The sequence below is a fragment of the Meleagris gallopavo genome, chromosome 21, assembly GCF_905368555.1.
Source record: "Meleagris gallopavo chromosome 21, MGAL_WU_HG_1.1, whole genome shotgun sequence".
NCBI classification, from domain to species: Eukaryota; Metazoa; Chordata; class Aves; order Galliformes; family Phasianidae; genus Meleagris; species Meleagris gallopavo.
This window is the reverse complement of record NC_139424.1, coordinates 6,590,452-6,600,349: the sequence shown is the minus strand read 5'-3', so window position 1 is coordinate 6,600,349 and position 9,898 is coordinate 6,590,452. Positions and strand designations below refer to the sequence as shown.

General features: G+C 47.8%; 1 protein-coding gene across 1 annotated transcript; it reads left to right on the top strand.

Moving 5' to 3' along the window:
• Positions 1 to 5,014: 5,014 nt before the first annotated feature.
• Positions 5,015 to 8,846, top strand: HASPIN (histone H3 associated protein kinase). The gene has a single exon (XM_010722178.3). The coding sequence runs from the start codon at positions 5,094 to 5,096 to the stop codon at positions 7,554 to 7,556; it is 2,463 nt and encodes an 820-aa protein (XP_010720480.3). The 5' UTR covers positions 5,015 to 5,093; the 3' UTR covers positions 7,557 to 8,846.
• Positions 8,847 to 9,898: the final 1,052 nt, after the last annotated feature.

The window sequence follows — 9,898 nt, the reverse complement described above, 5'->3', positions numbered from 1 at the left end:
CACAGCACAGCTCTCCTTGAGGCAAACAGGTAAGAAATACATGCATGCTCAGCCTATCTGCCCCATTGCTGCCGGGAGCCCAAAGCCAAGTGATGAGTGGTGGTGCTGGGAGGAAGGAGCATCCTAAAGGAACCTGACCTTCTGCTCTTCTGCTCTGAGTTCAAACACTTCTGCAGATACTATCTGCTGGGTGACAGCTGAGCAGTGCCTCTTATCATGGGCACAGTCCCACATAAACACCATCTGCTCGTCCTGATTCTTCAGGCTGGAGCAGATATCAAATACATCCCATGCCTTGGTGATACACGCCCTGTTCACTCACAACTGCCTCCAGCATTGCTCCTATTGCACTAAAAGAAAGCAAGTTCATAGCAAAGCACCAGTGAAGACAAGCCAGCACATATAGCACTGTCCAGAGATCCCTCTGCCCATCCTCCTTTTCCCCAGAGTCACCTCCTTATCTGCTTGTTGACTACACAGGCTATGATCAGACTACAAAACTTGCTAAGAGTTAAGCAGTGTGTTGCCTCCTGGCCTGGTTTTACTCTGTGACACAGACAGAGTAAATTTTTTGCAATTACTTTCCAGGTCAGTTAATCTGAGAAAGGATTTACACAGGTTAGGAAAAGAAAGCTGCTTTGAGAGAGAGGTTTTCCTGTTATAGCTGTGAAGATGTCAAGCTGAAGACATCAACCAGATCCAATCACAAATTAAAAAATGGATGTAAAGCTAATAGAACAGCTTGAGTTGGCAGGGACCATAATGACCATCTAACACCAACCCCATCTGTTCTTGTGGATTGTTGGGTTTTTTTGGAGCCATCAAACAGAAGCACTGCTGCAAGTGCTGTTTTTGAACACAAAGTTTCATTTTGAATCAAGCATACCTCAGAACATCCTGAATATCACTCCATGTAGGCAAAATTAATGCTGACAGCGGTGCTGCTGGCATGCTTTTGCAGGTATCATTCTCATCATCTTTTAGCTTTCATACCCTTATTTTTTTCTTGCTTGGGAAGCAAGATTACTGGTGTGTTTGTCAGAGCCCGTGAACTGTTCAAATGTTAGAGTCTAATTCACATGGGAGGAAGAAAATAACTTAAAATCTAACCATCACTTAAAGGCAAAAATGTAGTTTGTCCTTCTCAAGGGACTCAGGCTGTCCCTCTTTTGCAAGATATCTCCCTTCTCGAGTCCAACACTTTGAATTTCCCATGGAAACCTGCAGTTCTGCTCCTTCCCCAGGAGGGCCATTTAGTCAGTCTGGAAATTCTCACGAGGAAGATTTCTCCTCCTGTACCAAAACTCTCTCTTTTTATTCCTGACACGTTACACCTACACATAACTACTTGTACAGCATGCAGTAATTGCATTCTATAATTCACAAGTAGTCATAAGATGCACATCTCTTTTCTGCCCAGATCCTTCTGCACATCTCTCCACCTGTCAGTAGCTCCCTGGTGTTAATCCATCCCGGAGCTGAGCCATGTCCAGCCGTGAGCCAAATATAGGGACAGAGGAAATTAACCTCTGATCCCTGTCCTGACCTAAAAGCATTCAGAATGTAACAAGGTTGCACCTGTCTTTTTAAGGCATGGTAAAATAGAAATATTTTATGTTCAGACCAGTATCCTGGTATAATGTTACCTCTAAGTCACACCAGAAGACACTGAGCAGTGGCAGACAACCTTGGCCAGTGCAATGATTCAAGTGGAATCTGATGCTGGAAGTGCCCTTTTTAGGCACTTGTTTACTTCCAATTCTAAACGATGCCCCTTCAGACATAGCTGCTCTCACTGATCCCCCACCCCACTCTTTACTGAGCTACTGAGTGCAGCAACAAACATCATCTCCCAAATGCAGGACAGCTGACTCACAGAATACTAAGCCATTTCTCAAGCACTGGAAATGCTCCCGCAGCAAATGCATCATCTAGATAGGTGCCAGAGCAGATACTGAAAATAGAAAGGAGACAAAGAGCACAGGATGTAAGTAGATAAACTATTTTAGCAAAGAAATGAACAGTGGAAAAGGCCAGGTCAGCTCTCTTCATGAGCGTTTTATTTTTCTTTCTCATAGTAAATGCACCTTTAGAACAATATCAAAGAAAAACAAGGGGAAGAGTTTAACAGGTTGAGAAAGGAAGTTCTCTCAAACCACAGCACATTCACACCTTCACACAGGAAACAAACTGCATTCAGAAAATGATGAATTTTGTTGCAAGAATAAAGAAATGTGTTTGCCACCTGCAGAGAAAATTGCTCTTGTCAGCTTCTCTTACACTGCTGACTTTGCAGTGTAAATAAGAAATAGATTACTACTTACCAATGAAACAGTGACAAAAATTCAGCCTCAATGTGTGCCCTCCTAACTGTGCCCCTGCACACCCAGCCACAATGGAAATCCTGTCATCAGGAGTTACTGTTTAATAAAACATGTATTCATCTTAAATAGTAACTTAAAGGTACATCCCTACTTCTGAGTATGTCTGACATCACTTTTTTGCTTCTTTGCCAAACTGTTGTCTTCCCTGACCTGGAAGGGTATGCAATGGGTCCTGGCTGCACAGTTGTAGTCAGAGGCCTCAGCTGCAAGTGCTGAGGAGACACTTCATCCCCTCAGTCCAGTGGGGAATTGCATCATGTCAACATCTAGAAAGTCTAGGCTGAGGCCTCTGCCCCTTCCTCCCTAGAATTCCCAATTAGTAACTCTTTTCAGTCACAGGAAAACATACATAGGACTCAGACTTGACCCACAAAGGAGAAATTCCAGTAGCAACATCCTCAGCCAGCCAGCCCAGGACCTTAGCTCTGGAGGCTCCCGCTGCTCTAAGCTCTCACCTATTGCCACAAACAAGAGGCTGATGTGTCCAGACACTGAGAGCCATGCTGCACACAGCAGGGGCAGTGTGGGAGCAACCTGCCTGCAGCAGCTCAACTCCATTCCAGCTCATCTATCCTGTTAAAAAGGACAGAAAATTTCTCTTGTGAGGTTGTAATCCAATCAACTTCCAAATAAACCTGCCCCAACAGGCTCTCAAGCAAAGCACTTCATTGCTCATATCTGATCTTACATAAACACATAGCACTAAATGAAGAATTACTTACGGTGTTTCTCTGATAAGCTTTCCTGAGCAGACTTCCACTTTACTTACCCCCATGAACTACCAAACCACTCATAGAGTTCAACACATAAACCTGCCAGCTGGCCACGATGAGGGAAGGAGAATCAACCCAAGGCTTATCAATCTTCCCAGCATGTAAGACATAAGCAGCTGCTATCACTCCTGGTTAAAACAGCATTTCAAATTGTATCCTGCCCTCCCCTCCAAGGATACAATTAAAAAGCTATCTCAGTTCTTGTCAGTCACCTTCCTATTCCTTGGCTATATTCCAGCAAAAAATAGCTAAAATCTGTCAGGGAAAGCTGACCTACAGGGAGCTAATCTCCCCACTTGGAATGGTCTGGATACAGGCCAAGGCTCAGAGCTAAGATGGCTGGAGCAGAGAGAAGAGAAGATCAGCACCCATCAGTGGGTAGAGGACAAACATCTACTTGTGCTTTCCTGGATCCCAACAGCATTCAGTTGTCTCTTCCCAGGAGAATGAGGCAAAGGCAGAACAGCAGATCTCACCAAGTCTGCTGCCGCAGGAGCCTGGCTGGGTTATGATGTTAATGACTCCAAATGAGTCATTTGCAAATCTTCTCATTCAGGGAGATGGCATAACTGTGCCACCACAGAGTGCTTTAAAGTCAGGGCGAGGCGACACACCATGGCCACACCATCAACAAGGCTTTTGTACAGGGGATTTTATTCAAAACTCAGATTGCAAATAAATTTAGAAGCAGACACAGCAAGGCTTCCATGGAAGCAGTACAAAAAACCATCTGTGGTTTGGATGACTTCACTAATCCCTTAAGTGCCATCCAATTACTGCAAATGCCTTTGGCATCTACTACGGCAATCGTGAAGAATTAAATGATCGAATGGCACTCATTGGAAATTACAAGTCACAGAACTCTATAATGCATTTAAGGAAAAAAAAATCTAAAAAGGAAAACATAATAACCCACTGCAAAAGCTGACCTCCTTGGGAGCCATGAGGGACAACAAAAGGGATTAAGTAATGAGGGATGCTTAATTCACCGAAGAAACTAGAAGAAAAAAAGAGATTGGGAGTGTAAGAACGTTGGATGAAGAAGAGGTAACTTTAACTTGCATCTCCTCATTCTTAGCACAAACTTTGACAATTAATTTCATAGAATCACAGAATGGCCTGGGTTGAAAAGGACCCCAATGCTCATCTGGTTCCAACCCCCTGCTATGTGCAGGGTTGCCAACCACCAGACCAGGCTGCCCAGAGCCACATCCAGCCTGGCCTTGAATGCCTCCAGGGATGGGGCATCCACAGCCTCCTTGGGCAACCTGTTCCAGTGCCTCAGCATCTTCTGAGTGAAAAGCTTCCTCCTAATATCATAATTAATGACCTCTCCGAAGGTCCTAGAGCTTTTCTATGCCGTGACTTACCCAATGTGGTCAGACTGCAGAGATCTCCAGGTGCTTTGGAACAGCCAGGACTCCAGCAGCAGATGGGGAAGGGGCGCTGGGAAGGCTGGAGGGCTGCTGTGGAGGTGGGCAGCGAAGGGCAGCAGCTGCACGGCTGTAATGGTGCCTGGGAAAGGTACGACAAGGCACTACGGCCGCCTTTAGCCACCAGCGCGGCATTCCTACACAGACTGGGATCTTTTACAGGACTTTATTCTCAAAAATAGATGCAATTAAGAACTACAAAACACACACATGTATGTCCCAGCCTACATACTCATACATCAGTGTATGTGTATATACGCAAAACGGTCTTTCTTTTCGCATTTGCAACAGCAGACAGGGCAGCTTCTGCCGACCCATTTTTATTTTCATTTCCACTTCCATCAGCTCCCCGCTCGCCCAGCCCTGAGCCCACAGCTCAGCACGGATCCGCAGGGCGGGGCTCCTGGCGGCGCTGCCCGTCTGCAATCTCGCGAGATTTTGTTTGAAACGGCGGCGGGAGGGCGAAGCTCGGTTCAGGCCCGGCCCGGCCCGGCCCGGCCGCGATGCCGCGGATGCTGCGCACGTACTCGCGGCGCGGCGGGTACCTCCGCGCTCTGCCGCAGCCCGACCGCTGGATTTCGCCCCCTCAGGATCGCAGACGGCTCTTCAGTTCCTCCTCGGCCGCCTCTAGTGCCCTCTCCAGCGCTCTCTCCAGCGCCCCCTCCGCCACCTCGGACGACCCCGACTTCTCTCCGCCGAGGAAGCGCCGCCAGAAGCCGTTGGGTGAGCGTCCCGCCCGCTCCCGGTACCTGCGGAGCCGGCGCGGGGCGGAGAAGGAGAACCGGCCCCCGGCCGCCCTTAGCTCCCCGTCGCCCTCCCCGCCGCCGCTCCGCCGCCGCCGCCGCCGCCAGGGGTCGCCCTCCGCCGCCCGCCGCCCGCTGCTCTGCAGCACCCCGCACTGGGCGCCCCCCTGCGGCTCCGCCCGCCTTTCCCGCCGCACCGCCGCGCCGCTCCCGGAGCTCAGCACCAGCGTGGAGGGCGGCTCGGCGCTGCAGTGCAGCCCGGAGCTCTTCTCGTCTCACGACGCCTCTTTCGGCGGCGCCCCCGACTCGCCGGGGGCATCGCGGGGCGACTCGGAGCGGCTCCCGCTGTCGCCGCGCACGCGGAGCGGGGGGGACGACGGGGCAACGGGAGCGCCCCGAGCGGCAGCACCGGGCGAGAGCTCGGCGCCGGGGCTGCGGTCACAGGCGTCCCGCAGGGCTCTGAGGGCGTCCGTGCGGGAGCCTCTGCGCGGAGCCGCGGCCGCCGCTCCCGTCGACGGTGAACCGCAGCGCGGCGCCGCCGGCTCGGAACGGCCCCGCGGCGATGTGAAGGGCGATGAGGCGACGGGGAGCCCGGGTGGACGCGGGGACGCGGCCGAGTGCCGGCTGATGCCGGTGGTGGTTTTGGAGCGAGGGGAAGTGCCGCTGTGGCTGAGCGGCCGCAAGGCGGCGTCCCCGCTGGGCGGCCGAGGAGCCGAGAAGCAGCGACGTAAAAGCACCAAACTGATCCCCGGGGAGGGCGGCACCTGCAGGAAAGCCTGCATCAGCGGCTTCAGCGCCAGCCGCTGGGGGAGGCAACCGCGGCTCCGTCCGCGCGGGTACAAAAATAAGAGGCAGCAGCAGGCGGGAAACTCCTTCGTCGGAGCGCAGTTGAGACGAAGAGGAAGGAAGAAGGGCGTGCAGATGTCGGGAGGGGCGCGGGACGCTGACTGCTCGTTCCTCAATAACTCCCACCACTGGGGTAGAATTCGAGCATCTCTATCGTTCCATAAGAAAAAGAAAGTGATCTCAGATGACAGTTCCTACGCCAGCATCCTTTGTAATCCCTTTGTGAATCCCCAGCTTTCGGGGCACCAAGCAACCCTGTCTTCTAGTAAGGCTGAGAGCTACGCCTTGTCTGCTTCCTCCGTGATCCTGCTGGCTCCCATGAGTTCCTCTTCAGCCTTAGAGATCACGCTTACAGATGCAGAGAAGGTGTTTAGGGAGTGCCAGCAGGAGGAACCTATCGCTTTTGAGGATTGCATTCCCTTAGATAAGATGAAAAACTGCAAGAAAATCGGAGAAGGGGTGTTTGGGGAGGTTTTCCAGATGGACAGTGAGAGAGGACCTGTGGCCTTAAAAATAATTCCCATTGAGGGAACTGAAAGGGTGAACGGTGAAGCTCAAAAGAGCTTTGGAGAGATCCTACCTGAAATAATAATTTCAAAGGAGCTCAGTCTTCTGTCCGAAGAGTCCACAAATAGGACTGTAGGGTTCATCAGCTTGTACTCTGTGCACTGTGTTCAAGGGTCTTATCCTAATTACCTCCTAAAAGCCTGGGACACATACAACAAGGCAACAGGATCAGAAAATGATCGGCCAGACCTGTTTGGAGAAGAGCAACTCTTCATTGTTCTGGAGTTTGAATTTGGAGGCAGTGATTTGGAGAACATGAGAAAGAAACTGAGTACTGTGGCTTCAGCAAAAAGCATTCTGCACCAGGTGACTGCTTCTCTGGCTGTGGCAGAACAGGAACTGCACTTTGAGCACAGAGACTTGCACTGGGGGAATGTGCTGGTAAAGAAAACAGATGCAAAGGAGCTTAGCTACGTGTTGAATGGGACTACGTGCACAATCCCCACAGCAGGCATCCATGTCAACATCATAGATTACACCTTGTCTAGGCTGGAGAAAGATGGGTTAACTGTCTTCTGCGACCTTTCCACTGAAGAAGAGCTGTTTCAAGGCACAGGGGACTACCAGTTTGATATCTACAGGCAAATGAAAGCGGAGAACTCCAACGGCTGGACTGACTATCATCCACACAGCAATGTCCTCTGGCTTCACTACTTGACAGACAAACTTTTGAAGGATGTAGTGTACAAGAAAAAGGAATCATCTTCTGCCATGAGAAAAATAAAGCAGCAGCTCACAAAGTTTCATAAAGAAGTACTGACTTTTGGGTCTGCCAGTGAAGTTTTAGGCAGCAGCAGCCTCTTCCAATGAGTAAGGGAGTGCAGGGCTTCCAAGAACTGACGCTGCCCTTCTCCTTTGCTGTCTTTAATGAATGGTCTTTTAAATGTTAGCAGAATGAAGTGTTAACATCAGTTAGCAATGTGAATGGTAAACTATCAAAAATGTGTAAAAAACACACAAAAAAAGTCTTCTGCTCCAGCATGTTTCCATATGTACTGTCTTTGAGGGATGAGGGTGGAAAGGAAATGGATTCGACCCTGGGGAGGAGGGGGAGAAGCCTTCAGGCCCAGTTCATGTTTTGAATTCCACTTAGGTTATTAAAAGTTCTTTCCTCATTCTACTGATTTTCTTACCAAGTTCTTTGCTTAAAAACAAAATCAACCAATCAACCAAACAAACCTCACTATGCTGCAGACAGGTGAGCTTTGTTAGCCCAGCCAGAGAAAGGGGAGCAGGGCACTTTTTGATGTAGTTTTCAAAACGACCTTTTGTTCATTTTGGCACAGTTTGTACTTGGCGTGAGGCTATAAAAGGTAAATTTCCTAAAGTTTCTGTAGTTTGGCTTTTAAAAGCATTCTAATCTGCAATAATATGTTTTTTTTTTTTCCTCTCTGTGAGGACCATTGTTAATGTGATAACATGCTGTGTTATTTTTAAAAGTACCTGTGCTCTTGATGCATTTTTGACAGCTGTGACCTTGTATGCTGACAGGATCCCAAAGCTGTGACCTGATGGTAGCATTAAAGTGATTTTCTCCGTTTGTCTAGAGAAGAAAATGCACAGGGGTTCTTTAGTCTTCATGGCAACTGGGTGAGACAAACTAAAGCTGAAGGTATACTTATATCAAATTTGAATTCTTTGTTTTCAAGAAGTCCTAGGCTAACATTCACATACATCAAAGAAACTGGCCTGCAGAGGAAGATAAATCAATCTAAGTGAACATTCAATTTAATTATTATTGAAAATTAGTACATCCAGTGACCCAGGTGCATTAAGGAATGAAGAGGAAGAACCTCCCCATCTTCAAGGCTCTTACTTTTGCTATCTTAAGCTACAGAAGGCAGCCTGACAATCTGCACTGCTTGAAATTGTTAAGGTGGAAATCATACTGGAATCCTACCAGGCATCCTCTCCATCCTTTTTCCTCTAATTGACTTAAGTAATGGAACATAATTGAATATTTTTAAAGCTTACGTGGTAAGGGCTGCAGCGAATGTGTATCTGACATCAAAGACGTGTTCTTCAGTCAGAATGGTGCTATTTTCCATTTATGCTTTGAAATAAATAAATTTTAAAAAAAAGCAGAATGGATAAAAACAACTTTATTACCTGCCCGTGTTGGTCCTTTATTTCAGAATTGCCAGCATTGTCTGTACAGAAGGATGGAAACTGGAGTTAAAGTGAGAGGAGCCAGGCCTGCGGTCCTGCAGGGCGACGTACAGCAGTGCTGGGGTTGCTGTTTGTTACGAGGTCTTTGAAAGCTGCCATTGCCTTGAAATGTTTCCCCACAAACCAATGTTGATCTGTCAGTGTGTAATGTTGCTTTCGTTAATCAAAACTGGAAGCTTCTACCCTTCAAAAAATTCGACTTTAAATTCATGGAGAAAACTTTGCCTTTGTGCTTGCAGGGAGGTGCAGTTGTCACAGATGAGTCTGCATTTCCTTTTTAAAAATTTTGTTTAATAAAATTCTGTGCGTTTATCAGCTCCATATATTTTAATAGGAGGCATGTGACAAGAAAGGAATCTGAACAGTAACACACAGAAGCTCCTGAGCAAGAAAAATGCCCTAATTCTGTTCTTATTCCAATCATTTGGAATCAAAGCTTCATTTGGAACAAAACCGAGTTATGTTACTCATCTGTTTTCTCTGCTATGTTGGAAGGAGGATGTCAGCACCCAGTTTTCCAGTTCAGTAAGCACAAGCTTTTAAATATGCACTATTCTTCAGTGCTGACCTTAAAGACTGCTCTGTTTTTTACTGAAATAATGAAGTTTGAGCAAGGCTATAATTATAAGGGAAGGAAAGATTTTTCACGTGGATCCAAACACTTTGGAAGGTTAAAAAGGACAAGTACAATTTTGTGAAACCAGTGCCTCACAAACAGTGTGGACACGGAGCAGGGATTCATAGAATGGCTTAGGTTGAAAAGGATCACTATGATCATCTGTGCTGTGTGCAGGGTCACCAACCACCAGCCCAGGCTGCCCTGAGCCACGTCCAGCCTTTCTTGTTCAGTTCTCAGTGTGTTTTGTGGTGAAAATAGCAATACTCAGTGATATTAACAGTGATTGCAGGCTTACTTCAGAATACGCTTTCATCTAATTGCCAAATCACTGAAGAGTTTGGCCATTTTGAGGGAAAAGAAGGCT

Coding starts and splice junctions, on each gene's coding strand:
- HASPIN (XM_010722178.3), top strand. CDS start 5,094: ATGCCGCGGATGCTGCGCACGTACTCGCGGCGCGGCGGGTACCTCCGC.